The sequence below is a fragment of the Ochotona curzoniae genome, unplaced genomic scaffold (genome assembly GCF_017591425.1).
Source record: "Ochotona curzoniae isolate NIBS_2020 unplaced genomic scaffold, NIBS_Ocur_1.0 scaffold_3890, whole genome shotgun sequence".
Lineage (NCBI taxonomy): Eukaryota > Metazoa > Chordata > Mammalia > Lagomorpha > Ochotonidae > Ochotona > Ochotona curzoniae.
In genome coordinates, this window is record NW_024467115.1 from 16,893,981 (window position 1) to 16,911,740 (window position 17,760).

At 36.3% G+C, this 17,760-nt stretch overlaps 1 protein-coding gene across 1 annotated transcript in view; it reads left to right on the top strand.

Moving 5' to 3' along the window:
* The first annotated feature begins 2,073 nt into the window (after positions 1-2,073).
* PDE7B (phosphodiesterase 7B) overlaps positions 2,074-17,760 on the top strand; it is a 333,205-nt gene continuing 317,518 nt past the window's right edge. The window contains exon 1 of the mRNA XM_040965356.1: positions 2,074-2,457. Coding sequence (XP_040821290.1) covers positions 2,437-2,457 — 21 coding nt within the window. The 5' untranslated portion in view covers positions 2,074-2,436. The remainder of the gene's footprint in view (positions 2,458-17,760) is intronic.

Here is a 17,760-nt window from a genome sequence, read left to right on the forward strand (position 1 = left end):
TTCCTTGAATATACTCAACAGTCACCTGTCCCAAGAGCTTGACACTGCATCCTCTGCTGAGAAGGCAGAGGCACAACTGGCTTCTTGCCCACATGGGGGCCTCTGCTCAAGCTTGCTATAATTGAGTGCTGTTCTGGACATTCTACCAGCACAGTGCACACAAGCATGCGAACGCATACACACACACACACACACACACACACACACACACACACACACACACACCCCATGTACACCTTGACTTCTCACCTCAGCATATTTCAAAGTCCTTATGAAAGCAGTCCCCCTTATCTGTGGTTTTACTTTGTATGGCTTCAGTTACTCACAGTTGACTATGGCCTGAAAATATAAAGTGGAAAATTTCAAAAATAAACAATTCAGAAATTTAAAACTGCATGCCATTCTGAAAAGCACGAAAAAAATCTCACACTGTCCCACTCCATCCAGCCTGGAGATGTGAATCATCCCTTTGTCCTCACTTCATCGTGTCACACAGGCTTTGCATCACCTCAAAACATCAGAAGAGAAAGGTGAGGATAGGGCACAAGGATATTTTCAGAGAGCTAGCAAATGGGAGAGCACATACACATAACTTCCACAGCATGGTGTTGTATCCTAGTTCATTACTAGTTATTGTTATGCATCTCTAACTGAATCTAATTTATCAACTAAGTGCTTTCATGGATTGACATATACAGAAAAGAGCCACAGGGCACATAAGGTTAAGCACTAAGCTTGCTTTCGGGCATCCACTGGTACATCTTGGAACTCATCCCCGTAGACAGGGGAGGGACTACTGGATATTTGATTTAATTACTTACATTTTTTGGCAGGGGGCTATGTTCCTGGTTTTTCAAAATGCAAACTCTGAGAACTAATTCTGTTTTTCTCAGTACTGAACACTCAGCATGAACTCCAACTATAGTTAGACTGTTAACGCTATGATGTTGGATCCTAATTGGACATTCCTTCTTTCTCAATGACTCCACATCAATGCTTGAAAAGATCCTGAGGCATCTTGAGTGTTGTACCTACCCCTAACACTTGTGTGTCTTAGAGCAAGGGAGACATCTGATTAGCCAAGGGGGAGTCACATGCCCTCTTAGAGTTATATTGTGGGGCTGGCGGGGGGGGGGGGATGATATACTCCATAGTGGAGAAAGGAAAGTTCCCAAGAGCAAAAAACGAGTTTCTGCCTGCAGAGTCTGTGATGGTGGTTGAGGAGGAAGGGGAGGAGAGAGATGGGGGAGGCAGAAACAACAGATGGCCACCACCGAGATTTTCCAGAGTGGGAAGAGAAACCCAGGGCTAAGCTGGGGCCCCTGGTGGAAAAAGTATTCCTAAATAACCATGCATTCTCATACTTTGGGAGAGGACATGCCACCTCCCCACCTGCCACCCCACGCCTGCGCACATGGCCTTACCATGCCCTGCTTTGTGAATGACTCCCATGGGTGTCATAGGAAGGATGGCCATGGAGAGAATCATCCTGAAGTTTTACCGCAGAAAGGGCAGCAAAGATAGACAAGCAGGCACTCATTGGCAGCGTTTGCCTAAGCAGCAGCTCTGTGTTGTCCTTCTCTGACTCGTTTGCACAGTCCTATCTTCCTGGCCATCCAGATTCCTTAGCAACTCATTTTTAGGTAAAGGTAAAACCAAATGAATTTGAAAATAGACAACAGCTGTGATGTGGGTTCACATACACAGAAAAAAAAAATACAGATCCAGCTGCTTTTCACTAGCTCAGGATTTTTTACTTAATTTTTCTTTATTTAGGAATGTGTGTTGATTAGACCTAACTGCAAGGTCTTACAAATTTTATCAATGTTTTCCTGAGTATTTAGCATGTTCCTTTTAGTGCTCCTGAGCATGGGGTGCCCTGGCTCACCCATGGGCACTCAACACATTCTTCCCATAGTACAGTACTCTCCAATTAACAGCACATGCAGAGGAAAAGCAAAACCCTTTGACGTCACTGTTGCAACGAGGAAACATAAACAAAAAAGGCTTCACTCCACTGAGCTGCCAGCGCTGAAGCCGATTGGTCTGTGGTTTCCCTTGCCTGTGGCAACTGACAGCACCTCCCAGCCTTGCAGGCTGGCTGCCCGCTCACCCAGCCAGTCGGTCGGTCTGGGCACTGCAGTAGGCTGGGCTCTGTCCCAGCACTTGTCTGGGAGAAAAGTGTACTCACTCACCCAGAGACAGTCTCGCTTCCTACCTTCCTTCTTTCTCGAGCTCTCTCTGTGCTTCTGTGATTCCGTTTTTTTTTTTTTTTCTTCTTCTTCTTTTTTTTTTTTTTTTTGTTGTTGTTGACTTAATTATATTTCTAATCCTGGATGAGGTTGCTGGATTCTGCAGCACAAGTCTTCATGAACAAGCAGCACCGCTCAGAGATTTCACGGCATTCAAAGGTTACAGAACTGCCACTATGGTTAAATGTCTTGTTTAATGGTTGAGGTATGTACAACAAATTTCAGTAATGAGTTCATTTTTCTTCGGAGGACAGTGTTACAGAGAAAGGGCAGGATTTTTATTTAAAATGAACCTGTGCATATGTGTGTGTGTGTATATATATAAAACTGATATATATTTTTTGAACTGTGATTGTTACTACAGCAACCAGCTTTTGAATTTCCTTCCTTTTTCTAAGCGAACTGACTAAACATTATCACTTACCCTTAATTAACCATTTGAGGGCAACAGACTTTCATTCCATGCAATGTCATGGGAGACTCCTGTGTTTTCATCGCATTTTAAGACCCCCGCTGAGAGCTGTTTTTTTTTTTAATGAATGTGATATTTATTTTTCTAGTGTAAATTTTAGAGTTCAGCTTGGTTTGTTTTAATTTTGGGGTTATAGGTAGAAAAATGTTGTAAAACGACTATTGAGGGTTGTGGGACAGGGAAGAAATTTAGATATTTTTCTTGAGTTTGTCATGTTGGTTAATAGGAAACTTCAAGATGAAGAAATCAGTATGAAAAAAGGAAAGAAGCTGGTAGTGAGATCAAAGGCAGAAAAATCTATAGGAAGTGTCCAAAAAATAAATTCTTGAAGAAAATTCACTTTGTCATCTTGTTACATAAAAAAAAGTTTTAGTTTTTACAATCTACAAAGATGATGTAAATATTGACTTACATTTCCAGTGATTTAGATCTTAATAAGAAGATTTAAGGAAAATATATACTTCTTTGTGAACACTATAAATGTGCTAATTGTTTTTTCCTACAACAGTTGAAAGCAGAGTGAGATATTTAATTAGGGAGTTAAGTGATTGAGCCTGGGGATTAATTAATCATCTGAAAATTCTGTTCTTGGGCTTCAGCCTGAGTGGCTGTTGCAAGGCGAGAGTAAGCCTTATTGCACCAGGAGGCAGGCATATGTGTTCGCACACAGTAAACTCTAAATTGCTGCAGGAAGCAGGGGATTAAGCACAGAGCTAACCTTGTTTTCAGTGGCACATTATTGTGAATGGAAAATCAGGGATCATCAATTTGTGTAAAAGCAATTCACTCAAGACAGGGTTAATGTGAATCTCCTTCTTATCTTTCCCAAAGTTATGCAACAGTCAATACAACTGGATTATGTTAACCCTGTTCCAAAATCGGTCACTTGGTTTTTCTCAAAGTTTCAGAACCAAGAATCTGTGAACCTGGTCCTTGTATTTAGCTGTATTTAGCAAAGTATCAGACATTTATTGTGTTTCCATTTAATGCACAATACTGTAATATACCAAAGTTAAGAACTGCGAAAATATTAGCTCCGAAATGCAGAGGATGTGCTGTGAATGAACAATTGCGTTTCTGCAGTGCTAGTGGGAAAACAAGGACTTTGTGTGTTGCAAATGTAGAGCTGCAGCTCCTCCATTTCCTTTGCTTTATCTTTCACTACTGGCTGCTGAAACAAAGAAGAGTGTCAGGAGTTGCATCTAGACTGACATTTACTCTAAAAGAAGGAAGTTGCTTTTGGTCCACAATGGAAGCCCAAAGTCAACTAGCTGCAACTCCAAAACCTGTATCCCCTTTGTAAGGCTTTGTACCTAATGCAGTCTGACTTGAGTACATTCAATGGAATAACATGTGATGACAAAATCATTGGTCATGATTTGTCAGCACATGAACTGGGAGAAAGTTTCTTTGAATCAAGTTACTTAGCACAAGTGTGGAAAAATTCAGGATATGTTAAGGACAGGCACCAATTTAGGGAAAACAATTCCCCAGTGCCTCTTCTAACACCTTCTACGGTCAGTGTAGCACAAAGCTAACCCTTGTGGGTTGCTGAAAAAAGCCTAGTGAAAATGTCTCCTGAGTACTCACTACCCTGCATCTGCTATAAATCATTTAAATAATTTTCAAAAAGGTGGCATTTTCAACAATCTTTGAAAAATGTTTTCAGCGTTAGTTCAGCCTGAAATATAATCTACAAATCAGCAGTCAATGGTCAAAGAGAGCACTCCTAACATCCACAACTTGTGTTAGTTTAGCCTAAGGATGGATATCCTAAGTGTAGAAGTGCAAGGTCTAAGTTTCCTCTAAGTGAGCATCTCTACCTGGAAGGTACCTCTGCCTAGGAATCCTTCCACCAAAGCCTAATTTGCTGTTAGTCAGGCTCAGATCCCGGAGGAAGCTGCTTCTTGATTTGCTGAACATTGTGCTGGAAAGAATTTATTAAGCTGTAAACTAATCCAAAGCATGGCCTGAAGGGTCTCATTCTATTGAAAAGAGCTGTCTGCCAACTGGAAGGATAAGAATAGACTTCAACAAGTCAAAGGAGAAAATAGCTGGTATTCTAAATGGTTCAACTCACATTGGTGAGGTATGTAGCTTCTTAGAGAACTGCCTGTGTATAGAAATTATTATTCAAGAAACCTACCATCTTGAAGGTTCAGCTGTGTGTTCCAAAGAAGTTTACTGATAAATAGGAAACTGTCTTCCAGAAGGTACGTCTGAGCAAGTAAGGAGAGATTTGGTCTTTAGAAACATACCTGATCCCTCACACAAGTATGAAGCCATTTCTGCTAGTGCTTGCAGTGCTCTATCTCCTACAAACACATTCAAAAAGTACTTCAATGGCATTATAGTAGCTTGGGGTTAGAACCCGTGGGCTTCTACAAGTATCTCTGACAACTCTGTCAACATCCTCACTGGTTCATAGATTGGTGCCTATTAGGTGGGTTGGTGGTCTTTAAAATGGCTTGTATGCACATTGGAGGAAAAGAGGAGGAAAGGGGATGGATGTAGAAACCCAGGCTGGTTAAATAGTTATCTTTATTTTCTTATATGCCAGGCACTGTTAGAAATTTGAACACACAATGTAAGATATATTAAAACCCTTGGGTATAAATGAAGTATTTTTACTCACCTATTTTTCCCTTGTATGACATAAGTATCTGATTTAATTTGTACATAGAGAGAGACTGCACGGAGACCAGGAACCAAGATGGGTCCCATCCCAGTTCCAACCAACTGGGGAGCTCTAAGCTACTCATTTACAATATTGATCTCAGTTTCCTTATCTAACAGAGATGCTGGTTGTATTGAGCTATTTCTAACATTCCCTTTCAATCAAATTTTAGTTTTCTTGTTCTCAACCTGAGTTTGTTTTTTAAAACAGCATTTATGTATAAACATGAAAGTGTCAGACTTTTATTCAAAATAAAAGGATTTCCTTATGTTTTCCATGTACCAAGGGCAATATCTGTAGAGAGGAAGTGAATTAAAAAGGAGATAAGCCACGGTTCTCATATCTAGAAATGTATATTCTGCTGAGCAGAATGAATGTGACCTGTACAGAGAGGAGTGGGGTGTGGAAGAAAAGAAGCTCGGGAGGGACATAGTGATGACAGAAAAAGACACAAGTAATGTGACTTTACCATTTGGATTTCAAGAAAATCTCAAAAACCTACAACTAAAGAAGATATTTATTTTTCACATGATGCTCCTCAAGGTCAGCTGAAGAAGTTGCCATTATTTTGAAATCATATCTGTGTCATGGTATACTCAAAAATAGAATATTAAAGAGAGCCAAAGCTTTTCTGTAGATCAGTTCAGCTATTCCCTGCCTATGCATTGGTGTCAGCATCCTCAACCCTTTAACTTTGAACCTAGGTGTTACAGAATGCAGGAGTCCTTAGGGAGCGTTGGGAGTGACCTCAGATCCCAGCAGGCATCAGGAGAGGGGAAGGGGGCCTGTCAGCTGTGACGGGCTTGAGCACTGGCACAGAGATGGTGGGAAACATCATTGGTGTTGGGAATCCTCTAATGATGTCGGGGAATGTCCAGAGGTTGAGTGGTGTGAGTTAAGCTAAATCTCCTTAGGGGCCTCCACTTCCTTACCTTTAAAATAAGGCTATTGCTGACTTTCTCCCACCTATTTTTATGATCTACTGTCACAAGATTAAATCTGAGTCATTAGCAGGCATTTATTTTTACTCTTTTATCCCTTGTTCCCACCACACCTTATTACAGTTTGCCATTACTCAGTTACCTAAATTTCCATAATTAATTTTGCCTCCAATATAGCCTCATTGCTTAAGAAAAGTAAAACTAAAGCAGCACCTTGGGGTTAGACAGCTTGGGGGTTGGACAAAGATCATCACTTTTCTGGGAAGAATCCCTGTCCTTTTCCCCTTTGTCACATACTCAGTTAATTTACTACCCCATGGCCAGAGCACTCCTTAAGATGTCAAAGGACGTGTTTTGTCTTCATTGTAGCTGGGGACTAAATCCCAATCATTACTTGGTTCTGTGATACTTCGCTTTTATGTCTCTCTAGTTCTGGCTTCTTTAAAGACTAACTGAAAATATGTCGATGATTAGGTTGAGGGAACTCTCAGCAGACAATTTTTGGTGAAGTTTCCATTGAGCTCATGAGACCTTGCGCTACTGGCATGGTGTTACTCCTTTGTCCTAGTGGTGGGGTTTGATGCAATTCAGTTACCTTGACCCACACACTGGAGAAGATGCCAGGTGGTTCAGAGAAGTGTAAACTGGCCCCTCGCCGAATGAAGGCTTCATTATTAACAGCTAAAGCATACTGAAATAGGGAGCAGGTTTTAGCATTTTGAGTAAAATTGAAAACAGGACACAAGATACATAGATTCATGAGATAATTTGGAATTTTTAATACTATTATATAAATATCTCCATAATTGTAAAACTTTAAATGCTTTCATGAATGCTTTATGCCTTTGTGTATACATTAAAAGTATGAAAATACTGGGAAATGATGGCTGTGGACAATGTACTAGTTTCAAAAGTTTATGTCATGAATTTAAAGTTCCTTCTCTTCTTTTCTTCTCTCAGTCTCTTAAAGGGGGGAAAGGAAGATTACAAAATGTGGATTGGTACTGAAATTTTTGTAACCTTTCCTTAAGTAAAGTTTAGAGTAATGCTTGTTTTCTTTTCTCCTTGTCAGCAGCTGTAACTTCACAATGATTTTTAGAAAAAAAATCCCTTTTACATTAAAAAATGTATTGATTGTATTTGAATGGCAGAGTTATAGGAAGAGGGAGAAGGAGACAGAGAAATATTCCATCCACTGGTTCATTCCCCAGATAAACAAGACAGGACTGGGCCAGACCAAAGGCAAGAGCCAGGAACTTCCTGCTGTCATCTGGACCATGTGGCAGGGGCTCAAGCATTTGGACAGTCTTCTGCAGCTTTCCCAGGCACATTATCAGGGAGCTGAATCAAAAGTGGTCTTTTTTTAATTATTATTAAATAAGCGTCTTTATTAATTAAGCATCATAAAAGAAGAAAAATATGCACAAATTTGATTTTTTGTTATTAGAAAAATAAACATTCCCTTGGATTAAGAAGACATAATGAATTGAAAACCAAGTGACAGAACACAGAGAAATAACAATGAAATTATATGTACCTCAAATGAAGCAAATTATTATATTTAAATAGTCTCACTTGTATATTTTTCAATCTGTCAGAAGTAACCAAACAAAATTGTAAGTATTACAGAACAGGTTAGGACAATGTTGAGGTTAGTAACAATATTGGTTAAAGATATAAAAACAAGTGTTCTTCATTTCTTCTCTTGTCCACATCTCTGCCTATTTTGAGAAATGCCACAATTTATGATTAGTTCACCTTAGAACTTTCCATTACAGAAATCACAAGATTTTTGCCTGCTTTTAGCAGGTTCTCAAACTCTCAAATAACTTGCCATCAGATGTTCTTCACTGCCAAATACACCAATTGATTCAATGCTTAGAAATTAACAACCAGGTCTTGAACTGGCACTCATATGAGTGCCAGCATCATAGGCAGCATCATAACATGCTATAACACTGTGCTAACCCCGATTATTTTCTTATTACTATTTTTTATGTTTTACATTATCATAGTCCACATGAAAATAAGAAACACATGAAAATAATCCTTCTACAAGATGAAAGTATCACTTGCCCATGGCTTCTTAAATATATACATACATACATACAACACACACACACACACACACACACAGACTCTGTTAAGAAATGGAGATTGTACCTGACTAAAGATGCTGAGGAATATTAAAAAAAAAATTGATTTCTAGAAACCTTTCCACTTGGTTGTAAGAAGTTCCCATGGGTTTAGATGTAGACATGAGGAGCTCAACACAGCCAGTGATAACTAAAGACATCAAATGCTCAGTGTTTTAGACATCCTTTGATCTAAGTGAGTGTTAGTCTCAGACTGTATATGCTTGCTTATTTTTGCAGTGCTAACAATATAAAAAAAAAATCAGATGTCATTTCAACCCCAAAATAAATGAAATTTGAAATATACAGCATGTATTTAAAATCCATACACTAGGATATCATGCAGGTTTTTTTAATGAGATAAATTTACATGTGAAACTCAGAATGACTTTCCAAATACATTATTTGGGAAAAAAAAGATCCTCCACATTAACATTTGTATAAATATACACGTGTATTCATACTCTTCGAAATGTTCTGAAATTCTAATTTTAAAAGAGAATTTGGAGTGCGGATCAGAACAAGTCTTAGTTTTCACATGGATGCCTCAGCACTCTTCATCTTTCCCCCCTATACATTTATGACATCTATAATGGAAAATAATTACAGACACATGTAATGTTTATTATTACAGACACATGTTTATTATTCTACGTTGAAAAGGAAATTAAAAGAAAGAAGTCTATTTTGTAGTTAGACTCCTTTGTTTGCCTTTGCCTTCATTGCTTCCTGAAGCTCTCCCAGTGACTTTGACATGGCAAGAGGGTAGAGAAATACCCGAGCAAAAGTCTTGGAAATAGGAACTACTGCTTAAGAAGCTTGGGCCAATCAGTTCCTGGGTAGCCATTTCCCTATGTATAAAATCAGGAACTCAGTCAAGTTTAATGTTTCAGCCAGCTTGGACATATGACTAAGAACACAGTTTGGCCTGTTACATGGCCAACTAAATATCTGAGATCTTTCTCCCTAAACTAAACATACATATTTTACTGACTTGGACATTTAATTCAATTTTATGTTTTAGAATTGACCAATTTCATTAAATTTTTCAAGCTCATTAAACATGTAAAATACATCCATCTAGATAATACCCAAGGAAACCACACATAGACTTTAAAAATTGCATTATATGTCAGTTATTCAGAAAACAGTATTTATACTAAGATGTATAGTTTGTACAGTTATGCAAGCAACAAATTCTTTTTCAGTGTGGGTATGATTTATACATTTCTTGGTTTTCCAGGAGGAAAAAGAAAAATGCCTTCATTTCCCTTTCTCATTATGCCACTTGCCAGCTGCATCCAGTCAGATGAAAGAGCTCACTCATTCATACTAGTGTGGAAAGCATCTCATGAAAGGAGATGCTGCAGTCATACAGAGGTCCAAAGAATGGCTGGATTTAGTAAAGGTCATTAAATCGGAGCAAAAAAGTTGCTTTTCATGTGCTAGAAATAGAGTCTATTTTCATGTCCTTAAAGCTAGTATTCTTGCTTTTCCAACAAAATGAGAACCTAATTTAAATTTTGTTTAGAGTTTGATTTGGAAAATATTAAATATTAATCATTATAAGTATTTAGTACTTTTCTTTCTTGTTTTTATGGACCTTTATGTTTTTGGAGTCAAGAAAGACCTTGATGTTAAAATAAAAGGTATTAAATAAAACAGGTGGGGATATTGTAGGACAGCAGTTTTGAATTTCTAGAACTAATGCTCTAAACTTTTCTCTAGGTAAATGTTTGGATAGATTATAATTTTTTAAATTAGAAATATTATTTTCCTTGTAACTAAATACATCGGCCCCTAACACCTATCTTTGGATGCATGAGAGAAAGATAAAGAATAAGACCCTTCTTACAATTGAAGACAAAACACAAATAAAAACTTTTCAGGTAATATTCATGTCAAAAATAGGAGAAAAAACAATGCAGTTGAGTCAGAGAACCCAGCCTATTTCAAACAGATTGTTTCCTTTAATATAAATCTTTAGAAATAAATATATTTTAGAATTAAATAGCTATAAAAAGCATGTAGATTTTTTTCAGTGCAATTGTATAATTTGTGTGGAGGGAGACAAACTAAAGCAGAAAAATGTCAGGATTATACTCTTTCAAGGAGTACTGGATTTGTGGCCTAAACCCTTGAGTTTAATTTCCAGAAAGGACTTTATGCTTTTGGCAAAATATTTAGCAGTTTTTGAGTCTCTAGAATGTAGATGTATTCCTATTTTTATCCTCTTGAAAGGCAGAGAGAGAGAGGCAGACAGAGGAGATCTCCTATCTGCAGAGTCACTTGCCAAAAGCTTCCAGCAGCAGGGAGAAGGCCAGGACAAAGCTGGAGCCTGAGACAGCCTAAGCACTGCCTCACCCCCACTGCCCTGCTACGTGGGCCATTGCTTGTTGTCCTCCAGGGTGCTCTTCCGCAGGAAGTTGGATGTGGGGCAGGAGTGTATGAGTGTGGGCAACCCCACAGCAACCTGGGGTTCCTTAACCATTTAGTCAAAGAGCTGCCCCTAAAATTGTAAATCTTTCAAGTTTCTAAAATGTCTGCCTTTCCTATGTAATTTCATATATATACTAAATCCCTTAGATCGTAAGACATATATCACCTCCGTTTTAGAACATTCCCGTAAGGTAAGAACTAGGTATGTCCATTTTAGAAGCTAAGATATTGAGGCTCAGAGAAATTATAACTAATTGAGTTAAAAATCAACCTCAGATTTTTGGTAACAAAATATCTTTTATGTTTAAAATGTGTCTTTAATGATTCTATGCATCAGTTGGAACATATTTTAGAAGTATTTGTCCAAAACATAAAAAACAATTTGTTTCAACAATGCTAAAGCAACCTACCCACTATGTTTACTTAAGGGTAGAACTCAAGCAGTTTGTCTTGCATATTCGCAATGGGCAAATCCGAGACTCCGGACATCAAAAACTTTGCTCTTGGGATCAGTGTAGTAAAGTGGTCAGTGCTGTACAACTCGTATTTAAAGTGGTTCACTTTTTAGCTCTGTGTCCACAAGCAAATCACTTAAGCCCTCCAGACCTCGCTCTCCTTATCTATAAGACTGGGGTATTTGCGTCTTAAGATTGTTGAGAAGATGGAATTGACTGTTAATTTGTAAACTGCTTACGTTGTGGAAAAGTTACTGTCAGGAGGATTTATCCACTAGTACTCTTTGCACACAAGTTTTAAAATTATTGCACGAAGCCATGATTATGTTGTGCATACTGCTTTGTAGGCTTGAAACATGCAAGAGTACCATTGTTTTGCTCTAGTCTGTCTCCCTGAATTCATGAATTGGAAGCTTAATTCCCAGTGTAGCACATGTGGGCCCTTGAGGAAGGTGTTGGGGTCCCAGGGGCGGGGTGGGGTGGAGCACTAATGGCTCATGTTGTCATGGAAGTGGGTTTCTTTTCTCGAGTGCAGGTTGTTATAAAAGCATCTACTCTTACACCCACCATGGTCAGTTGGTTCATTCTCACCCTCCCACCATCCATCATATCATGATGCAGTGTGCCAATGCCTGCACCATACTCTTGGAGTTCCTAGGGTCTAGAACTTGAGAAATAATGTCCTTATCATTAACACTATCTCAAAGATTCTTCTACAGAACAGAGGGTGAGTTAGAGCAAGTTCTAATTTTTTTACTCTGGTATTAAATTCTAGCATTCATAAGAGAAAATTACCAATAGCACAATTCACTTCGTATATGTGACTGTGTAACTGCTATCCATGTCAAGAAATAAAACATTATTATGTGATGTGATTGACACCTCAGGCATCTCATTATGCCTTTCGTTTCCTTATTCAACATTACATCCTGATTCTCAGTAAGTTGTTACCTTCAAAGGCACTTCAGATTCAGGGGAAAATGAAATTCTAAATGGTATCGCTTCAATTTCAGTTTCAGCTTTTATTATTGATACATAGAAAAACAGTTTTGTTTTTCAAACTGTTATTAGCAACCTTGCTTAGCTTACCTGCGAATCTATAGATTCTTTTGTTTTTGATTTGGATAACCACACCTCCAGGAATACTGGTAGTCCTGTGTCTTCTGTTTTCATACTGTTTAGTATTCAGTAAATTTTGGGGGATGGATAACGGAAAACATTAGTTTATTTCCAATCTACAAAGGAAAACTTTCAACATTCTACCGCTAAGTGTAATGTTCTGTGTAAAATGTTTAAACATTCTTTTATTCTTAATTTGCTTTCTAATTATTAAATGTTCTTTCCGACATCCATCATACAGTCTTTTAAATTCTATTATAGCAGTGGTTGATTTTTATATTGTCATATTCTACTTGAGGTCTGGCAATCAACTTAGTCATATTAACTTCTAGTCTTTTGAACAATTTTGTATTACCTTGTATTTGGAGTGCCACTGATTAAGGATTTTGAAGGAGGTTGCGGAAGAGAGTTGGCCTCAAATTATTCCTTGTGGTAACAATACTATCAAGGATCCACTGACCTCATTAATTCACTTAGGAATAGTATATATTTTTTAAATTTCAATATTTTTATATTAATTATAAATAAATTCACACTTTTCTTAAGTATTTGGTAGAATTTATAAATAAATACACCTAAGATTGGAATATTTTATGCATCTGTTTATAGCTACAGTTTCATGTCCACCAACTTAATGGGCTATGCAATTTTCTGCTTTCATTGTCAGTTTGAAGAAGTTTTTCAAGGTTTGTATGGGTCCATTTTTTTTCCAGCTTTATTCTCTTTGAATATTTACATTTAACATAATAAATGTTCCGTAATGCAGTTTCAGCAGATTGCCAGTTTATTCGGTTTCATTGTCAATTAGTTCAAAGTAATTTAAAGTGTAATTGGTTTGGATCCATAGATTGTTTAGAAGTATATTTGTTAATCTGTAAGTATATTAGAATATTCTATCTTTTGTCAATATTTCCTGATGTGTTCTACTGTGCTTAAGGGTCATGTTGTCAGTGACTTAGAGCTTTAAAACTTGTATAACCTGATATATGGTCAATCTGTGTTTCACGCATACTTGAAATGAATATATTTTGTAGTTGTTTTATATACGATGTTGTGTACAATGAGGAATTCAAGTAGTTTGTGAAAATGAGATTAAGAAATAGGTCATTTTAATGCAATAATTTGAAATCCCAAATATCTTTTTTGTCATACGCAATTTCCACGAATTTTTGAAACATCCCTTATATCCATCAGTGAAAAAATTCATTTGTCATGTGGTACAAATCTTCTGTATTTTTACTAATTCTTCTTGATTATGTTAGCTAACGAAAGATTACATATATATTAAACACTCCTTCATGACTAATGATTTGCCTGTTTTTCTTTGGGTTTTACAATATCTCATATATTGGATTATATAATGTGAACATGTCATTGTTATAGTTCTGAACTGAATATTTTTAATACTATGTTTTTTCTAGGGTTGATAACTTCTCTTTAAAAGTAAAACATGCTGTAGATATCATTATAGTCTGTGACTCAACAAAAAAAATTACTGTGTAAACAGAGATACACAGTACATATGATATCAGGGAGGGGGAGTGCAATTAGAGAAATATCTAAAAAGGCTTCTTAAAGGTAGCACCATCATAATAACAATAATAATAAAAAGTAGGTTGGGAATTAATTAGTTGGGTAAAAAATTTTAGCTTCCTGGAGAACTAAATTTGTCAAAAGAAAATATCACTTCAATTTTTGTCTTCAAGTCTACTTTGATCCAAAAGTCTATGAAATCGCCTTTCCATTAGTTAATTTTGCATAGTTTGTTATTTTCCATCCCTGTGGTTTTTACTTTTTCATGTTTATGCTTTAGATGAGTTTCTTTATAAGGAGCGAGGAGGTAAATTTGTTCTATGATAGGATCTGATTATCTTCATCTTCTCTGCAGAGGATTTGTTCCTTTTTTATCTAAGGTAATTAATGATGTTTTATTGAGTTCAACTAAATTTGATTCAGTAGGTCAAATCTTTTTTCTTTCCTGTTCTATACTGACATCTTTCTTGCTTTCTTTCATTGGGATTAGGCATTTTTATCATTGTATTGTTTTCTTCCCTTTCACTTAAGATTTTGTTGGCTTGGTTTTTACATTTTTCAAAAAGACATGTCTTAACCTCTGGTTAGTATTTTATCCCTTTGAGGCAAATTGTGAACCTTGAATTACCTTATTGCTTTTGTACCCTCCTGTTTCTATTATTAAAATCCTTTATTAACTTATGATTCCATACACTCATGTGCTTTGTTCATACATATCTGAGATGATAGAAAATATTTCCATCAGTGTCATGATGATTTTGTTCAGGTTTGGATTTTTGTCTGAAATGGCTTTATTCATCTTTATCTCCAAAGCTTATTTTTCTTGCCAATCAAACTTTCATAATTCCTTCATATATATATATATATATATATATACTTTAAAACATTTTGCTATAATTTTTACAGCTTCTGTTGAAAAGACAGACGGCAGACTTTCTAAAATAATCATTTTCCTGTTTTGCAATACTTTATTTTTGTCCTTAATTTTCTGTAGCTTTATCAAAACCACTTAGGTGAGGTTTTCTTTGTGTTTATATGAAGCTAGTTTTTATAGTTTCTTAATGTATACCTTGAAGTGGGTAAGTAATTTTAGAATATTTCCATCCAGTGTTTCTTGAAATATTGCTTCTTCCCCACCCCTTTTTGCCTTTCGTGATGGGACTCCATTTTCGTGTATGTTAGAGAGCTTACAATGTCCCTACCCAATAACTATCCAGTTACTTGTGCTTCATTTTAAATATTTTATTGTGACTGCTTCGTTTTTCTGATACCTTCTTCAACTTTAATCTGTCATTAAATCCATGAAATAACTTCTAATTTAAGTTATTGTAATTGTCAGTTTGGAATTAATGGATTTGGGAAAAATTTTTTTAGGCATTCTAGCTATCTGTCAAAATTTTCCCTCTTATTTACCATATCCTTAAAAATATTTTGCTAATGATTCTTATGATTTTAAGGCTTTTGTATCTCTTTTAGTTTAGATGTCTTGGGTATCTATGTCTATTGACTGCTTGTGCCCCAAGTGCAACATCACGCCGTAACAGATATTCAAAATTTGAATATATTTACTAGGTACCATGTAATGTAGCATTACATGCATTCGTTGTGTGATTTCTAATCAGGGAGAATATATTTATTCCTTCAAACATTTAAGAAAAGCACCCAAAATATTATTTTCTAAGACTTTTAAATAGAGAAATATGGGGTACATTATTTTTTTAGTCACCCTACTCTGCAACAGAACCCCAGAACTTTCTACTACTCTATCTGTATTCTGGAATCCCTCAATAAATCCTTCCTTACCTTCCCTTTCTGGCCTCTTATAACTTCTATACTTAATACGAGATCATATAATATTTATCTTTCTGTGATTGGCTTATTTTACTTAACATAACCTACTGATGTCCAGTTGCATCCATGCTTTTTGCTTGCATAATTTTCCCTGCTGGTGGTGGTGTTGGTGGTGGTGGTGGTGGTGGTGGTGGTGTGTGTGTGTGTGTGTACACGCATAGCACATTTTCTCTATCTATTTGTCAGAGGGTGCACACTTGGGTTGTTTCAATACCTGGCTATTATGAATATACTAAATATATATGAAAGTGCCAATGTCTCATTGACAGGTAGATTTCATTCTCCTTGGATATATAGCCAACAATGAGATTTCTGAATGAAACATTAGCTATTCCATCCATTTTAGATTTTTTGAGAAACTGAGCTCTTTTCCACAATAGCTGTATTAATTTACATTCCCACCAATAGTGGGCTAGCATTCCCTATTCTCTACCTTCTTGCCAATATTTGTTCTATTTTGACTTTTTTTAATAATAGCCAATCTTAGTAAGGTGATATTTTGATTTACAGATATTTTTCCAATGACGAGTGATGTTAACTATTTTTTTTGAGTCAGTGGTTATTTGTGTGTCTTCCTTTGAGAAATAATTTTTAGTTCTGTTGTTCATTTTTAAATTTAGTTATTTGGTGGGGGGAGTGGATTTGCTATTGAGTTTTTCAGTTCCTTTATTATTCTAGATATTAACCTCTTGGCATACGTATAGCTTAAGAATAGTCTCTCCTAGTCTTCACTCACTCTGTTGATGCCTTCCCTGCTGTTTAAAAGATCTTGTTGGGCAAAACCTCATTTAGTCTGTTTTTGCTTTTATTTCCTGAGCTTTTGGGGTCTGATATGAAAAATCCCAGCCCATTCCAATGTCCTCAAGTGTTTTTTTGTGTGTTTTCTTCTAATACTTTAAAAGTTTCATGTCTCATATTTAGGTCGTTAATCAATATTTAGTTGATTTTTGTACATGGTGTGGGAGGGTCTAGTTTTATTCTTCCCCATGTGTATATGCAGTTTTCTCAGCAACATTTATTAAAAAGATTATCCGTGTTCCAATTAAATCTCTTAGTACCTTTGTCAAAGGTCAGATGTAGATATCTGGATTTGCTTCCAGGGTATTCTACTATACTAGTCTTTGGGTCTGTTTTTATGTCAATCCCAAACTGTCTTAATTATTGCAGCTATGTAATGTATCTTATAATCAGGAAGTGCAATCTCCCCTTGCTTTCTCTCTCTCTCTTTTTATTTTTTTAACTGAATTTTACTTTGGCATTTAGGGTCTTTTGTGGTTCTACGCAGATTTTACAGTCCATTTTCCTGGTTCTTTGAATAAGGATTGCCTTGGATTTGCAAATCACATTAGATTGTATGCATGTTTTAATTGGATTTTCCCCCTCCATGAATACTGGAGATCTTCCGCTTTTGTGTAGCTTCAGTTTTCATCATTACTCATTTATAGTTTGCACTGTAGAAATCTTTTCTCACTGTGGTTAAATTTATCTCCAGGTATATTACATATATGTGTGTATGTGTGTATATATGTATATACATATGTATATATATTCATACTGGAAATTAGGTTGTTTTTTCTTGTTTCCTTTTTCAGATGATTCAATGTTGGTGTATAGCAATACTGTTGATTTTTATAAGTTGACTTTGTGCCCTGCAACTTTTAGAATTTATTAGTTCTAACAATGCTTTAGTGTAATCTTTGGGACTTTTTGCATAAAAGTCATGTCATCTTCAGTGATAGTTCGATTTCTTCCTTTCCTTATTTTGTCCATTCTGTTGCCATAATGGATCACACCTATTGATTTGCATGTATTGAGTCATCCATGCCTCCCTGGAATGAGTCAACTTGATTATGGTGAATAATATTTTTAGTGTGATATTAGATTTT